Raw genomic sequence first — 19072 nt, 5'->3', positions numbered from 1 at the left:
ATTTTTTTTTATTTTTTTATATTTTTATTAGTTAATTCAAGTTCCGAAAAAAAATATTTAAAAAAAGAATTTTTGGATTTTTCCATTTATTTTGCATTTTAAAATTATTTTTAGATTTGGTCTCACGGTCTCACAAAATTAGAATGGTCTCAAATGAACCTGAACCTATATATATATATATATATATATATATATATATATATATATATATATATATATATATATATATATATATATATATATATATATATATATATATATATATATATATATATATATGAGACAACTCAATACCAACTAGGCAACTGTTGATATTGCTATAATTGTACATATATTTTGGTGCAATATGTTAATGTTTTGAGCTATGTTTTGATATATTTGAAGATAAATGATGATTAATATGCATTGAATTGATAAATTGCAAATAAATTCATAGTGAAAAAGAAAAGGAAGCAAATTGAAGCAGATAAGGACCTAGAGAATAAAAAGACAAAAGTCGAAGCACGCAACACGTCCAAGCACAAATACGTGTCTCGTAGAGGCTTAACCCTTTGATTAAAACGCAGACACATACGTGAAGGTGACACATCCAAGACAATTGCATGTCGCGTGTGTTGTATATTTAGAAAATCTATATATGGCATGATCTCTCAACCTTAAAAGTGGTGCATGTCGAGACTGGTCTGTAATAATGAACTGTTTTGCGAGGCAGTTTTGTAAAAATCGCCAAATATTGTAGAAAAAATGTATAGATGTGTGCAAATACTACCTTTAAAGCTAAGGACCTGAACTTTATGCATATAAAATAGTTTTTTAAAATATGGTGTTTAAGAGGGATAAAATAGGTATCGAATATACCATAACTTCTCTGTATAATTCTGGAAAAAAAATAACCCATGAGTCATTGTACTTTTAAGATATCAAAGGACCATAACTTTACTTTTTTTGGTCATTATTAGGAAGTTGAAGGTTGACCTGGTGTGAAGGGGGTGTTTGGATTATATGAAGGGTGTTTGACTAGTCGAGGTGAGTTCCTCACTCTAACCTTAGGGTATTATATGCCTACTATTAGGTTGTGTGAGATTTGGAAGTATATGGTTGATAGTTAAAGTAATACTTGTTGCATTAGTTATAGTTGATGTACTTATTTGTTATGTTGAATGTATATGCATGATATGTTTAGGCTCGATGGCTGAATACAGAGTCGATATGTTTGTTCTCTATGGCTAAATATTGAGCCGACTCATCGAAGGCCATTGTGCCAAGTCAAGGGACCGAAGGCGGAAAGGTCAAGTTCGTGGACTTGAAGGCTGAATACCGAGTTTTTATTTGGGTGCTTTTTAGGATCTGTTCCTAAATAGACATGAGATACATGATCTTGATGTTTATATATTATATGTATGCTTGGATATTTGTTGATGGCATGAAATGTAGGAGTACGGTGTAATCCTTCTATTGTTATGTTGTGTTGGAATTCACTAAGCTTCATGCTTACCCTTTCCTTTATAAAATGATTATTACAGGTACATATGGTATGAATGAGGCTTTAGCTTGACTGTATACCTGTGCGGTTGAAGATTCGGTCCTTGTCAGAGACACTTGATATTGGATTTTAAGAATATTAGTTTTTCGTTGTTCTTTTGAAATATAAATTGATTTATATTGTTGGAAGTATGTTTTGATTTTAAAATGTTCTTTGAATACTTGAAACTTAACAGTTTTGGTTAATTAATGGATTTAATCGTTTTTTTATTATAAATATAAATGTTTTCAAAAGTTTAAATTTATTTTAATTTTTGGGACGTTACATCAAATGATCTAGGAGTTTCATTCTATATTGAAATGGTAAATTTGTATTACCAACCTTGATAAATTCAAAATTAGATTACGACATCCCTCTTTTTTGTTGTGAATTATATTTTGGATCCTAGTCTTGAATATTTATTTTGGGTTAAAATATTAAGTATTTATATCACTAACTAAAAACTATGTATTTTTGTATAAAGGTCTGGAAACGATGATCTCGCTACTACACAAGTTGGCTCCTCCAAATCAAACTTCTCTCTACTCTCGATTTTGTCGAAATAGAAGCTCACCGTAGCCAATTACATGGATTGGATGAGGAACTTGAGGATGATTCTTCGATACGAGGGCAACGAATATGTCCTCAAAAAGCCGCTTGTCAAGATCGGTCTTTCCACCGCCACTCCTGAGGAAATTCTCTTATACAATATACACTTTGATGATGCCACCAAGGTTGCTTGTATCATGGTGTCTACTATGGAGCTTGAACTAGCCAAGTTTTATGAAGAATACGTTCGATACGAGATAGCTCTCGACCTTTGTGGAAAGTTCCACAAGAAGGTGAGACAAGAGCGTTTTAAAGTTATCAAAGCTTTCATGGTCTACAAGCTCCAGGAAGGAGAATTTGTTTTCCATTATGTATAAAAGGTGTAAGGTATGTGCAACAACTCCATAGTCTTATTGTGTTGTTTATGATGAGTTGGACATTGACATGGTTCTAAACTCATTAAATCCTAGTTATGATCAATTCGTTCTGACCAATTATTTGAACAACATGGAGACGACATTAATTGAGTTTAAAATTGTTGCAAACTGCTGAATCGAGGATGAAGAAAAATCATGCCTCTACAACGACAAATGATCCTGTCCTGGCCATCAGATCTGACATAGGGATAAAGAGAAAGGATCCTTCCCGATCTGGAAGGAAAGGGAAGACCCATGCTAGAGGGTTTGACAATAGGTCAAGAACGAAGCCCAACTTATATGTCCTGGTGCTTAGTCATCCAAAGGAGGCCACTTGCTTCCAATATGGTGAAGAGGTCCATTGGAGAAAAATCTGCACTAAGTACCTACAGGACTTGAAGGATGGAAAGATTAAGGCATCCTCTTTAGGTATTTACACTATTTAAGTTAATAACACATAACTTTCTAATTTATGGGTCCTTAACACATGATGTGGTTTCCACTTTTTTCTGAGTTGTAGGGCTAAGTGAAAGTAAGGAGGTGGAGCATGGGAAGCTCAAATTGATAATAGGCAATAAGTAATCTTCATCTGTTACCAAGATTAGGACATATGGGCTTATGCTTAGTAGTGGTGTTAGGGTTCATTTGATTATTTGTTGTTATTCGTCAGATTTAATGTGAAACTTTATTTCATTTCATGCACTATTTAGACAAGGTATTATATATTCATTTGATAATGAAATTGGTTCTATTTCTGCTTATCATAATGGTGTTTGTATGTTTGAAGCTTTACCTTGTAATAGTGTGTATGAAACTGTGACTTATGTTGATAACCTAGGCAATAGTGTGTTTCATATTGATTCATCCAATGGTGTGGACAAAGCATGCTTGTGTCATTGTCATCTTGGGCACATAAATAAGAAACACATCACCCAACTCCAAAAGGATGGATTTTTGGAGTCATTTGATCTTAGGATAGATGACGAATGTGAATCTTGTCTCTTGGGCTAGATGAAAAAAGTCACCTTTCACTTGAACATGTGAAAGAGGAGAAGGGTTGTTGGACCTAATCCATACAGTTGTGTGTGGCCCACTCAGATCCCCACAAGAGATTCCAATCGATACTACGTGACATTTACAGATGATTATAGAAAATATGGTTGTATCTACTTAATCAAACATAAATCGGAAACTATTGAAAAGTTCAAAGAGTTTAAGCACGAGGTCGAAAATCAATTTGGCGGGACGATAAAGATGCTCAGATGTAAGATAGGTGGTGAGTATGTTAATATTGAGTTCCATGACTATCTTAAAGAATATGTAATTATTTCACAATTGAATCCTCCCATAGCACCACAACTTAATGGTGTGGCTAAGAGGCGTAATCGAACCTTACTAGATATGGTTCGTTCCATGATGAGCCAAGCTTCTCTTTCGATTCATTTCTGGGGTATGCCTTAGAAACATCTGCCCATATCTTGAATCTTGTTCCAACAAATAAGGTTTCAAAAATACCACATGAAAATGTGGAGAGGGAAAGCTCCCTCTCTCACACATATCAAGGTCTGGGGTTATGAAGCACTCGCAAGACGGGAGACGCATGACAAACTTGAATCCATAGCCAAGTAGTTGTAATTGTTTAGTAGTTAGACAAGAAGGTATTCCAGAACCTTCCAATACCTTGAACAAAGTTAAAGAGGGTTTTTAGGGTTTTTGGAAGATTCCTTATAGATAATTAGGAAAGTAGATAATAATCTGGATTTGAAATAATATTGTTTTATTTCAAATTATGGTTTCTAGGGTTTTCCTAACAGCTATAAATAGGGCCCTTTGGCATCATATTTTGAGCCACTTAATATCTTAAGAGAATAGTCGAAAATCATCTTCTCTCCCCTCTCCTCAACTCTTGTTGCTACTAGGATTTTGGGTACAAGCCATTAAAGGCATTTATTCCTTTAGTGATAGTTTTCCAAGATTTTGAACAAAGATTCATCTTCGTTATTTGCAATACTAATTAAAATGGTATGTAACTCTAATTGACCTCTCTCCTAGGGTTTCTTCATATTCATAGTTAGTTGCTATCAATAAAGAAAATATAGATCATTTCTAGGTTGCATGTGAACATAAGGTTTAAAGGGTTTTTTTCCACCGCATGTAAAATTTTTGTAACCTAGAAAACCCATCAGTTTTCTGCACTAGTACTGGTATTGATGGTACCAAATCCCGAATTTCGTGAATTTGGAGTACCGACTACTGTCCCATATTTTTAAATTCGGTATGTTCGGTACCAATTCCGGTACAGTATCGATACCGGAACAAAATTTGGTATAAATTGTTCATCCCTAAAAATGGTCACTTGGATTTTTTTTTTATCTTACTAAATGATATCAAATTTGATGGGCAAAGTAGATTAATGTGAGTAAAGGTTAAACAATAGTCACACTTATAATTAATTGACGTGTCTATAGAAAACTTATTGATATGGTTTAAATGATTAAAGATGTCTAAGTTACATTCATTAGCCATTTTGAAAAGTTTTGGTGTGTCTGAACGATAATAAATGTCATGGTTAACAATAGTTCATGTCGCCAAATAGATATAAATAGCAATGACGAAAATAAATTTTTTGACAACAACGAAAAAATAAAAAATAAAATAAAACCAGGGTAGTAATTTCATGTGACTATAGGTAATATAATAATCATATTTAAGAAAAGAACATTATATGACTATACAATAACTACAACTACAATTTACATTTAATGTATGTGTCTAATATATAATGAATAGTCACACACAACAATATTTGTCCACAATGAAAACAAGTTATTGGTGTCATGAAGTGAATAACCGTCAGATTAACAACATACGTGTGTTTGTAAGACAATTACTGTCATTGTTTAATTGATTTTCAATGTCGAAAGGATATATAATAATCACACTTAAAAATATATGTATATAATGGTGGCAATAGTCATTCTTAAAAGTATTCATGCAGCTATAATTTAAAGGATACAATATTTAAAAAAAAAAAAAAAAAAGCAATCGTATGTGTATAAAACACGTTCGATCATGCTTTTCTTAAATTTATGTGTCTAAAATCTCATAAAATAATCGTTTGTGTGACTAAATAAAAGCAAATGACATAGTGAAAAAATATTTATGTGGTCGTTGAATAACAATTGACTGTAAAAAAATGCAAGTGTGTCAAGGAGTTTATAGCCACATTTACTAGACAAAATGTTTGATTAGAACAACATTTTGACCATGGTTTTGTTAAATCGATGTGATTAAATACTCAATAAACACTAATTTTTGTGAGTAAATAGTAACAAATGCCACACTAACAATAAATCAACGTGGCCTTTCAATAAATGATAGTAACTAGCAAAAAACGATTGTGTCTAGCAAGTGTTTATGGTTACATTTAATGGACATAATGCTTGATTACGCCGCCAAAAATAACGGTACCTAATAGTTACACTTTTATGCCACGGTCACAGTTTTTTATATGATACATCCATTAAATTTTACAGTAATTTCACTTTACCGAAGGATAAAAACGCAACGAAACTATGTCAAAAGGACCACCAATAAAAAAAATCATGGTTTGGACTAAAACCTCACAAAAAATGCATACAACAGGGACCAGTTTTGCAATTTTGTAAATAAAAAGGTATGGCTTTAGACACATGATAATGGTTTTTTGGAGTGACCATAGCTTATCTTTATACTACCGGATCTTCTTGGTATCCAAATACAGAAAAATCACTCCATCATAACTTAACTGTCACCTTTATTCCACCGTCCAACTACATTAAACACAACTTCAACACCACCCTTATTCATTAATTCTAGCCAACACCATATTATCTTTATTGCCAAACCATCCTCAGATTCAAGAAAATCATTTGTTGGTCAATTTATTTAATTGAAACCCGAAAACACTGGAAAAAAAAACGAATAAGAAGCGACGCATAAATCAAGAGGAAAGCAAACACGTGTAATTGATCAGAAAAAGCCCATGTTTCATTATCTACATCCCAAAGGTCACCATCTCCTCCATTACAGGTAACCTTAATCACCAATACCATTAACCTCCAACCTTATTACCTTAAGATTTGTTACCTGCAACATAGATAAAAACCCACTTGTACGTCATTCCCTTGTTCATCACCATCTCCCCCTCATAATGACATCACTATTGATTTGTTATCTGCAACATAGATAACTGACTTTGTGACATTGTGACATATGATAAAAACCCGAATGACCATTTTTGTAATTTTGTGTTTTTTTCTCACACCGGCAATTGATAATTACCCTGTGCAGTATCCATACTTGCTTTTTATATTGCATAAACATTTCATGATCCTACATCTAATATCATTTTAAACAACATTTGCCATTAAAGCAACTAATTAGTTTATTCACTACGGCTATGTATAATATTTTTCAAAAACAAATTGATTTGGGCTAAATTTCTTTTCTAAGCTTAAGCTGAGAAAGAATAACAACTTACAGTTGTTTTATTCAATTTTTTAAAAATGTATAGTACAATATCTTTTTTAATATTAGTCACTTTATTGCTAATCACTTTAATAATGACATAAATAAAGAAAAGTTACAATTATTTGTACCATATCGACAAACAATCTTTCTTCTTTATTCTCCGATTGATCATAATTGATACTTAGTAATCTTCCTTCTTGGGTCATCCTAATCTCTTTTCATTACCCTCATGATAATACCAAACAAACAATCTTTTTCTCTTTTGCGCAATTGATAATTGTCGGTTCATTCATACTTTTTTTTTTCTTTTTCATAAACGTTTCTTGTTTGTGAATCTAATATCATTTGGAACTACTTTTTCTATACAACCCATCAAAAAAAAAAAAAAAAAAAAAAAAAATCTAGAATGGAGGTTGCTAATAACTTGATTGGAAAAGTCGTAGATTTGCTGTTCGGAGTAGTTAAACAGGAGATTGACTACGTCAGGAGTTGCACTGAAAATATTGATAAGCTGAGGAATGAAGCTCAAAAGCTCAATGATATGAAGGGCATGGTTCAACAGCGAATCAATGTAGCTAAAGATAAAGGAGATCGTCTCTTAGATGGTGTGCAAAACTGGATCGAAAAGGCCGAAGCTGAAGTCTCCAATGCCGGGGAGTTTCTTGAAGGTGAAGCTAATGCCAAGAAAACATGCTTTAACACACGACTATGTGTCAATTTGGGCACCCTTCGTCATTACAGTAAGATGGCAACATCAAAGACAAGTACTATTCTACAGATCCACGAAGATGGCAAAACATATGAGAGTTGTGTCTCCATTCCTGCTCCCACTCCAAATATCCTAGACCTATACGAACGCAAGAATCTTGATGATATCGATACACACAAGTTTACTTTGGGTGAAATCATTAAAGCTCTCTCAGATGAAAGCATACAAATCGTTGGAATCTTCGGCTCAGGAGGTGTTGGAAAAACAACATTAGCCAAGGAAGTTGTTGCAGAAGTGAAGAATCTATTTGCAGATATTGTGTTTATAACCGTCTCAAAAACTGTAGACGCTACAAAGATTCAAGAAAAGGTGAATATAGCAGCAAAGCGAATAATCAATGGGGACAAGGTTCTAATCGTTTTAGATGACATATGGGAGGAACTATTACTCTCTGATGTAGGCATTCCGTGTGGGAATAACCACATGAACTGCAAGATTTTGTTAACATCAAGAAGCAGAAATGTATGTGAAGCAATGAATGTGCAACGTAATATCTGTGTAAACACTTTGACTGAAGACGAATCGTGGATCCTTTTTAAACGTGTGGTTGGTGAAAAAATAGAGACAGACACTAGCTTGAAAAAAATCGCAAAAGCTGTCGTTCAAGAATGTGGTGGATTGCCACTCATCATTCAAGCTGTGGGAAGAGCCTTGAGAAGCAAATCCAGTCCAATATGGGAGGCGACACTGGATCGGCTACAAAAACATGCTCCTCTAGATATCGCTCCTGAGATAAGGAAGGCGTTTACGCATTTGAAGCTGAGTTATGAGTATCTTGAAAGTGAAGAAGCTAAATCTTGCTTCTTACTAAGTAGTTTGTATAGAGAAGATGGATCGATTCGGGTTACAGATTTGGTAAGCTATGGGGTGGGTCTAGGGATATTTAATAATCTCGATAGCATTCAAGATGCAAGAAATAGAGTTCAAATTGCAGTTGACACTCTCAAATCATCTTTCTTGTTATTGCCAACGGAGTACAAAGATCTTGTTGAAATGCATGACGTTGTTCGTGATGTGGCGTTGTTAATAGCTTCTAAAGGTAAAGATAATTTTTTGGTGAATTCTGGAAAACGTTTGAGAGAATGGAAGCCAACAAAGAATACTTCTGAAAGCTACACGAAGATCTCTCTCATGTATAATAAAATTTCTGAGCTTCCTGATCAAGACCTTCAATTCCCTCTTCTTGATACCTTCATTATACGAGACAATGAAATTTCATTTGTCAGTGATGAATTCTTTCGAGGAATGAAAGAAGTTAAAGTTCTAGATTTGTCTTATAACAATCTCTGCTTCCTCCCACAATCAATGAAGCTGCTCAAAAAACTCCGCATGCTTGATCTAACTGCGAACAATGGCATCAATGAAATTTCTCTACTTGGGGAGTTAAAAGACCTTGAGATTCTAATGCTTGGATTTACTGGAATTGAACAGATTCCTGAAGAGATTGGTCAATTGACCAGTTTAAGGATGCTGAATCTTGAGTGGTGTGACTCTCTATCATGTATAACACCTGGTGTCATATCAAGGCTCACTTGTTTGGAAGAGTTGTACATTTTACACTGTGGTGGAGATATTGCTGAACTTAGTCTTGTGGAACTAAGTAAGTTGAAGTCGTTTAGAACTCTACATTTATTTGTGTATAATCCTGGTTTTTTCTCCAAAGGTACTGCGGAATTGGAAACATTATCAGGGTTTTATATTCAAATTGGTGATAGATCAGATTCTGTTTTTTCAATACAGAAATCTCATATACGACGCCTGCTGTATATTGCTCGTGTTGGGAACGTATTTACTGATTCAGTGAAGAAACTGGTTCAGGTAAGTGAGTCTATTGTGTTGGAGTCGATAGAAGATATGGATAGCATTCTACCAGACATGTATGAAGAGAATTTTAATGATTTAAAGTCTATCACTTTGCGTGGTTGTCACAATGTTTCGTGCTTGGTGAAGACTATGGAACAAGATGCAATGCAAATCTTTGGTGAAAGGGAAACAAAGGAGAAGTTTTTCGCCCAAATGGAAGAAATCATCTTGGTAGATCTGCAATGCTTGGAGCTTCTATGGGATTGCCCACATCAATATATAAGCTTTGGTAATCTACAAATAATCAAAATTAAAGGCTGCCCCTCCTTGGTAAGTCTAATTCCAGTAGATGTAGCACAAGGGCTTGTGAATCTGAGTGAGATAGAGATTCAAGATTGTGATAATCTTGTAGTAGTGATTTCGGGAAGTGGTGAACATAAAAATGATGGTGAAATTGAGCAAACAGAAGGCACTGAAATTGATGCAGAGATCGTGTTCTCTTGCCTTACCAGTATTAGCTTGAGTGGTTTATCTGGACTTGAGAGCTTCTACTCTGGTCATTCTACTATCAAATATCCTTCTTTGAAGTTTATAAAGGTGGAAGGTTGTGTAAGCATGACTAGATGGGGTCATGGAGTCCATGTTATACCTAACATCAAATTTCATGATCAAGGAAGAGATTGTTCCATCAATGATATCATCGCAAATGAGGTATGTAAAAGGTAGATCCACACATATATACCATTATATTATTGTTTTGTTATGTGGTCTAATGTGTTAATAACTTTTGTAGGCCAGTGGAGAAATAGAATTTGGAAGTCTGAAATGATGATTAAAAAAGTGCATCGCCAGTGAAACACATGGTACTAGTGAATGGATTTTATAGTGCGTTTTTTTTAATGATATGTTTGATATTGTATCGTATATATATGAAACAACTCAATACCAACTAGGCAAATACTGATATTGCTATAATAGTACATATATTTTGGTGCAATATCTTAATGTTTTGAGCTATATTTTAAATTCAAAATAAATGATATTGATATGCTTTGATTTGATAATCTACAAATAAATTTATAGCTGATAAGATAAAAAGCTAAGTGAAGCAGATAAGGACCAAAGTGAAGATCTAGATAAAAGTAGAAGTATGTGATGCGTCCAAGCACATATACACGACTAGTAGAGGCTTAAGACTTCGACTAAAAAGTGGACACTTACCACAAAGTGATGCCTCCAAGACAATTAGGTGTCACGTTTGCTATCGGTTTAGAAAATCGATATAAGGCATGATCTCTAAGCCTAAAAGTGGTGCAATTTGTGGCAATCTTAGCACACAAGTCAAAAGATTAATTTTGAAAACCATAAACCATTTGAAGTTGGAAATCAACATTGGAACATTATTTTGAAGATCAAAGAGTGGAGTTCTTTAGGAATCGTTTGGTTTGCTTTATTACAATGTGTACCAATTCCATTATGAATTCTTTCTGTTTTCTAGTTATAATTATGGGTTGATCGCCTTTTACTTTCGCTCAGATGTAGAGGAACCACTTTGATTATGCTTTGATTCGATTTTTCATTACATATTTATGTGGTTTATATAGATTAGAGAACCAATCTGACTATATTAAGTTGAATCAGAACATGTTTTACGACCGTCAAAGTTGTTATGATTAGTAATGGACATAATCCTAAGGGTTAATAAATAAAAACTTTAATGTGCAAGATTACATGTAATAACTATTAAAACGTTGTCGTAGGCATCCTAAACAAATAAAATATCACTGCTCGAATGCACTATAGGATATCATTGGGAAGCAGTGTCGAATCCTCGGGGACACGGCCTAAAATTCAACGTGACTTTGCATAAGGCACAAACTAATCATAAAACATAAAATATAAAAAGAGGGATTTTGTTTGTAATGAAATCTAAAAACTGCATTGAAATAAACCTAAGAAATTCAATAATAAAAAACGAATTTAGTTCTATTGCGACTTTCCTAATCATGCAATTATCACAGAGTAAGTTCTTTTTTACCTAGTTAATTAAAAAAAAAACAATATCTTTAATTAATCCTAACGTTTTACTAACTTAATTAAACATGCTCTTAATCAATATATATATATATATATATATATATATATATATATATATATATATATATATATATATATATATATATAATATGATGTGTGTAAAATTTCAATAATATTCAATACTTCTCACAAGCTCGGAAGCGTAAAAATATAAACTTTTAGTTTATAATAGAGTCAAATCCCAAAACGAAACGATTATGTGACTTGTTACTTATTACCAATTGATTAGAAAAATTATTGATTTCATTAACTGGATAACTAGATTTATTTAATCATAAATTAAGTAATCAGCCTAAAAAGAACTAAAATCAAACATTCATTAAGATCAAAACTGAAATATCTAGAAGCAAGATTTTGTTGACATATGGGAGGAACTATTACTCTTTGATGTGGGCATTCCGTGAGTGAATAACCACATGAACTGCAAGATCTTGTTGACATCAAGAAGCAAAAATGTATGTAAAGCAATGACTGTGCAACGTAATATCTGTGTAAAACACTTTGACTGTTGATGAATCCTGGATCCTTTTTAAACGTGTGGTTGGTGAAAAATAGAGACAAACACTAGTTTGAAAAAAACGCAAAAGTTGTCGTTCAAGAATGTGGTGGATTGCCACTCATCATTCAAGTTGTGGGAAGAGCCTTGAGAAGCCAATCCAATCCTATATGGGAGGTGACCTTGGATCGGCTAAAAAAACATGCCCCTCTAGATATCGCTCCTGAAATAAGGAAAGCATTTACTCATTTGAAGCTGAGTTATGAGTATCTTGAAAGTGAAGAAGCTAAATTGTGCTTCTTACTAAGTAGTTTGTTTAGAGAAAATGGAACCATTCCAGTTACAGATTTTGTAAGCTATGGGGTGGGTCTAGGAATATTTAATAATCTCGATAGCATTCAGGATGCAAGAAATAGTTGACACTCTCTGTCATAACTAGCAAATTATCTAGGAAATTGTATACTTTTGTAAACATTAACAAGGGCATCAATTGTGACCATAACTTAAAAATGTGTATGATGTTTATTCAATAACAATAAACTTCCATCAAAATCCAACTGTAAATCCCAAAACTTTATACAAAATACTTCAAATAGTCAACAAAAGATTGGAAACCCTAAGAATCTCAGTTTAAGTCCATTACGGACAAGGATTTCCTTATTGGGCCTAATGGACCAATAAGCTTCCAATTTTACTATTTTTGGGCTTAGGACCTTAAATGGGTTCAAGTTGGACCCATATTCATCAACCTTAACATTTTGGGCCATGATGGGTCTAAAATGAATTAGTTACCCTTAATGGGCCTTGTTGGGCCATAACTAATCTAATTAACCCTAAAGGACCATAAAACCCATTCTTTTATGCTATTTGGGCCATGAACTATCCTAAAGGCCCAATGGGCCGAAAAAAATTTATGATTAGGTTCCAAAAATCCCATCTAGACTTTTAATGGACTCAAACTATCCCATTCCTATTTTCTTGGCCCAAAGTCTCGGCGCAACATCATTTAACAAAAAAAAAAGATTAGGAGAGGATTATGGAGGGATGGATAACTCACAATTAACCATCAAACATCAAGAAAATTCTCATGCATCAAGGAGAACCATTGCCCTCCATGCAAAAACTTTTTCTCCCTCTCTTTTTCTTTGTCTCGGCCAAAAGCAATTACACACACACACACACACACACACCTCCAAAAAAAATCTCCAAGCACTCTCTAATCTCTCAAGAACACTCTCTCCTTTTCATCAAAAATTCTAAGACTTATGTGTATGGCATAAGAGATTTTCATCTAGATCATCAAAACTTGGTAAGTCATTACATCTCCTAAATGGATAAACTCCATTCCTATGATAAGATCATTCCTACTAAGCATTTTATTTCTTGATCCATACTCTAGAACTTCTTAGAACTCAAGATCAACCCAAGGAAAGCTTGCTAGGGCCAAAGATCACATCACCTTCTTCCATTCTTCTTCAAAACAGAAACATCAAACCCCAAGGTGAGTTTGTGACATCCCCATTTTTCATGGCCAGAAAAGACCGAACCTTGAAGCAAGCTCTCTGTATTGCACCCGTACTATCCTTACCAGAGGGAACTGAAGACTTTGTACAGTACTGCGATGCTTCAAATCAGGGTTTAGGTTGTGTACTTATGCAGCGTGGGAAGGTGATAGCTTATGCATCCAGACAACTAAAGACGCATGAACAGAATTACACCACACATGATCTCGAGCTAGAACTACCTGTATGGTACAAAGTGCACCATTTTCACTGACCACAAAAGCCTCCGGCACATTCTGAACCAGAAAGAGTTGAACATGAGGCAGCAGAGATGGGTCAAACTGCTAAGCTATTATGAGTGCGAAATCAAGTACCACCCGAGTAAGGCTAACGTGGTAGTTGATGCCCCGAGTCAAAAGGAATACTCGAATCGCCATGTGAAAACTCTCTTGATAACCATTCAATCCTACCTATCATTGTAGATCAAAAAGGCCCAATTTGATGCAATGAAATTAGAAAACATAGCAAGTGAAGCATTACGTGGGATGGAAAAGAACTTCGAGCTCATGGAGGATGGAACATATTATTTCATGAACCGAATATGGCTCCCTAAACTTGGGGGATTCAGAGAAGTAGTCATGAACAAGGCTCACAAGGTACGATACTCCATTCATCCAGGTTCAGATAAAATGTACCTAGATATCAAGCAGCATTATTGGTGGCCTAATATGAAGGCAGAAATTGCCACTTACCTAAGCAAGTGTCTCACTTGTACTAAGGTGAAACTGGAATATCAAAATCCCTTGGGACTATTACAACACCCTGTGATACCCGAGTGGAAATGGGAAAGGATTACCATGGACTTTGTGACCAAATTACCCAAGACAACTGACGGGTTGGACACTATATCGGTAATTGTTGATAGGTTGACAAAATCCGCTCATTTCCTGCCAATAAAGGAGTCTTATAAGATGGAAAGATTAACCAGGATATACATCAAGGAGAATAAGAGACTTCATGGGGTGCCAATATCTATTATCTCGAATCGAGATAGTAGGCTTAATTCACGATTTTAGCAGTTGCTTCAAAAAGCTTTGGGAACACAACTTGACATGAGTACTACTTACCACCCCCAGACGGATGGTCAAAGCGAACGAACCATCCAAACGCTCGAAGATATGCACCAAGCATGTGTGATCGACTTCGATATGTCATGGGATACCCACTTTCCTTTGATTGAGTTCTCATACAACAAAAATTATCACACGAGCATCAAGGTTGCTCCTTTCGATGCATTATATGGTCGTAAATGTAGATCACCGTTATGCTAGGTTGAAGTAGGTGACACTCAGCTAGCAAAAAAGGGCAGGCACCAAACATCACCCTAACAGGGCCAGAAATCATTCATGAAACAATAGAAAAGATAATTCAAATTAGAGCTAGACTCCAAGCATCGCGAGACTGACAAAAGAGTTACACCGACAAGCGGCGAAATCCCTTAGAATTCCAAGTCAGGGATTGGGTGCTATGGAAAGTCTCTCTTTGGAATGGGACAATTCGTTTTGGAAATGGGGGAAACTAAACCCACGATACATTGGACCATTCGAGATTCTTTCCCAATTTGGCCCAGTAGCTTATAGGTTGTAGCTACCTGCAGAGCTCAGCAGCGTACACCCCGTGTTCCATGTTTCCAATCTAAAGAAGTGCTTATCCGATGAAACTCTCGTCATTCCATTGGAAGAAATATAAATCACCGAGAATCTCCTATTCATCAAAGAATCAGTTGAAATCATGGACAGGGAAGTGAAGCGTACTAAACAAAGTCACATCCCGATTATGAAAGTTCGATGGAATGCAAAGCATGCACTGGAATTCACTTAGGAACATGAAGACCAAATGAGATAGAAGTACCCTCACTTATTCTTGCATTCTCAAACCTAGTTTCAAAAGAATTTCGGGACGAAATTCCCTCTAACGAGGAGATGGTGTCACAACTAGCAAATTAGCTAGGAAATTCTATACTTTTGTAAACATTAACAATGGCAACAATTGCAACCATAACTTGAACATGTGTATGATGTTTATTCAATTACAACAAACTTCCATAAAAATCCAATTGTAAAGCCTAAAACTTTATACAAAATACTTCAAATAGTTAACTAAGGATTGGAAACCCTAAGAATCCCGGTTTAAGTCCATTACCGACTAGGATTTCCTTATTGGGCCAAATGGACCAATAAGCTTCCAATTTGACTATTTTGGGCTTAGGACCCTTAAATGGGCTCTAGTTGGACCCATATTCATAAAACTTAACATTTTGGGCCATGATTTAGTTACCCTTAATGGGCCTTGTTGAGCCATAACTAATCTAATTAACCCTAAAGGACCATAAAACCCATTATTTTATGGTATTTGGGCAGTGAACTATCCTAAAGGCCTAATGGGCCGAAAAAAAATTATGATTAGGTTCCAAAGAAAAACCCAACTAGACTTTTAATGGACTCAAACTATCCCATTCCTATTTTCTTGGCCTAACATCATTTAACAAAAAAAAAGAGAGAGAGATTAGGAGAGGATTATGGAGGGGTTGACAACTCACAATTAACCATCAAACATCAAGAAAAATCTCATGAATCAAGGAGAACCATTTCCCTCCATGAAAAAACTATTTCTCCCTCTCTTTTTCTTTCTCTCGGCCGACAGCAATTACACACACACACACACCTCCAAAAAAATTCTCCAAGCACTCTCTAATCTCTCAAGAACACTCTCTCCTTTTCACCAAAAATTCCAAGACTTATGTGTATGGAATAAGAGATTTTCATCTAGATAATCAAAACTTGGTAAGTCATTACATCACCTAAATGGATAAACTCCATTCCTATGATAAAACAATTTCTTCTAAGCATTTTATTTCATGATCCATACTCTAGAACCTCCTATAACTCAAGATCCACCCAAGGAAAGCTTGCTAGGGCCACATATCACCTCAACTTCGTCCATTCTTCTTCAAAACAGAAACATCAAACCCCAACGTGAGTTCATACCCCTTGTTTTTCGGTTTTCATATGTTTTTTGGTGAGAATACAAGTAAAAATGTGTAGATCTATGTGTTATATGCTTGATATATGTGATTTCTTGATTTATGTGGTAAATATTTGTTGGATCTTAACATATCTCGAGATCTTAAGCAACAATGAGTGAAAATCCATGAACTAATACACCTTGTACATCATATTATCAAGATAAAAGTGTTTACATGTTTAAGATATGAAAATTCAAAGCAAAAATCTTGTTAAGGGTCATATTGGTCAAGAAAACAAAAGATAAGGGCAAAAAGTGAGAATTACAGTTTTATAAGGACTAAAGAGGTCATACATGTATAAAAAATAGATTTTTATGACAACTATGCTTCTCAAAAGGTCCAAAGTGTAAATTTTAGCCTAATGAGCTTAAGTTTTTGGGCCTCACGATTTGGGCCTAAACTTGCGAAAAATAAAGATTTTTAAGACTAAAAATGCTATTTACTTAAAGTTTGAGCCATAAATGTGAATAAGGTAAATTCAGGGTTAAAAATAACATTTATTTCTAAATTGGGACGAAAAATGCAAAGTTTTTGAAAAGTGGGCCGAAAATGTAAAATTTACGGGAAAATGGGCCAAAACTGCAAAATTTTTACAAATAAGGGCTGGAAATGTTATATTATTATACTTTGGGATGAAATTGCAATTTAAATTATGTTTGTGCCAAAAATACCAAGAAAAATGATTTAAGGACCAAAAACATCAGTTTTCATAAAAATGACTAAAAATGTCATTTTCTATTATGAAATGGATGAAAATGTAACTTTATTTGAAAAATGGGCTGAAATGTTCAAATAAACATTTTTGATCAAATATGTTAATATTTAAACAATTGACCAAAGATATAAAATTTTATAACATATGGATTTAAAAATTTATACATATATTTTTATAAAACCATAGTATCGTTATAAAATCAAACACTGCGTATTTTAATTTCGAATTTAATACTTTATGTAAAATAAACCCTGTATACAATTAACATACAAAACAGATCAACTATACGATTGTTGGGCCTTGTATTTCCTACTCGTGAATATTGGGCCTTCGTGACCCAATCGCATGTTTATTGGGCCCAATAAAATCATTACATGTCTATTAGGCCTTAGTGACCCAGTTACATGCCAAATGGGCCTTCATTAGATTTTACATGCTATTGGGCCTTAGTGGCCCATTTGCATTGCTAATATGGCATGGATTATTCATCATATGCTTGATGGGTTATAACGTGTCCGTCGCATACTCGACAACCTAGAAATAACTTATATGATTAGTGCGCCATAGTTGTCCTTTTTCGTTTTTGTTGGGCTTTATTCATTCATAAACATGTAATCATTAAGCGGTTTGGAAATTCAAAATACACTTAACGGTATACATATTCATGGGGTAATAATTGGGATCTAGTGGGAATTATCGGTTGACACCAAGGAGTGTTGGCCGTAGCTTGTAGTTATAATGAGAGTCTCCTGGAGGGAGAGCGAGAGTTTGTGTATAGGTCTATATGGGGGTGACTCCCCTACACTTGAGTTCTTTGCTAAAGTTAGACTCGGGAAGTCTAGGGTGACAAAATCTTGATCAAAACCGGCATTTGGAAAAATGCCAAAACAAGCGAATTAGTCATTTATCATGCATGGTTATAACGATTCACGTAGAGATCCATTACCATCTATACATTCATGGGAAATCAAATTCATACATCGAGACGATATAAAACAATTCATACGATAATACAAAAAAAAAAACTACAATATTGTTTTAGAACGGAAAATATCAGATTTTCCTGGGAATTGATGGGTTTTGAGCATCCTAAACAACCTTAAGGTGCACATACAATCCTAGAAGCTTTGGAACTATGTTTTCTCTATTATACATGAAAAATGTTTTTCCAAAGCTTTATGATATCTAGCATGCAATCTTAGGTACCTGAATAACAAAAAGTCTAGATAGAATTACATAACTTTTCTTGTATTGAATAGTTTGGAGTTTATGAGTCTAGCACCAATAATGTGGATGCCTCAAGTGGTGTCACGAATTACCAAAACAACTTAGAAATACTTTTGGGAATACTCACACTCTAGAAATCAGCCACACTTATGCTCACACACACTAGTGCCAATTCTTGAACCAAAGACTCTTTTATATAGTATGGAGGATTAAGGTTACATGTAACCAAACCCTAATACCCATGACTCTTCATTTACATAGCATCCATGGATTAAAAGCTCCATGGACTATCCATGGACTTCATATACTCTTAGCCCATCCTAAATAATATTAGCCCAATCCATATATATATATATATATATATATATATATATATATA

The 19072-nt window shown here is 34.5% G+C and overlaps 1 protein-coding gene across 2 annotated transcripts; it reads left to right on the top strand.

The window, feature by feature from the left end:
- The first annotated feature begins 6339 nt into the window (after positions 1–6339).
- Positions 6340–10615, top strand: LOC145031014 (disease resistance protein At4g27190-like). 2 transcript variants are annotated; one of them, XM_078979453.1, is made up of 3 exons: positions 6340–6558; positions 7437–10282; positions 10365–10614. In XM_078979453.1, exons 2-3 carry the CDS (start codon positions 7541–7543, stop codon positions 10398–10400), a joined length of 2778 nt encoding a protein of 925 aa, XP_078835579.1. In that variant the 5' UTR covers positions 6340–6558; positions 7437–7540; the 3' UTR covers positions 10401–10614. The 2 variants fall into 2 exon arrangements, with proteins under 2 accessions (XP_078835579.1, XP_078835578.1); XM_078979452.1 differs by lacking the exon at positions 6340–6558 and having other exon boundaries at positions 7158–10282; positions 10365–10615.
- Positions 10616–19072: the final 8457 nt, after the last annotated feature.

Source organism: Lactuca saligna, chromosome 2 (genome assembly GCF_052625555.1).
Source record: "Lactuca saligna cultivar CGN05327 chromosome 2, ASM5262555v1, whole genome shotgun sequence".
Lineage (NCBI taxonomy): Eukaryota > Viridiplantae > Streptophyta > Magnoliopsida > Asterales > Asteraceae > Lactuca > Lactuca saligna.
This window is presented reverse-complemented; position numbering and strand designations above follow the sequence as displayed.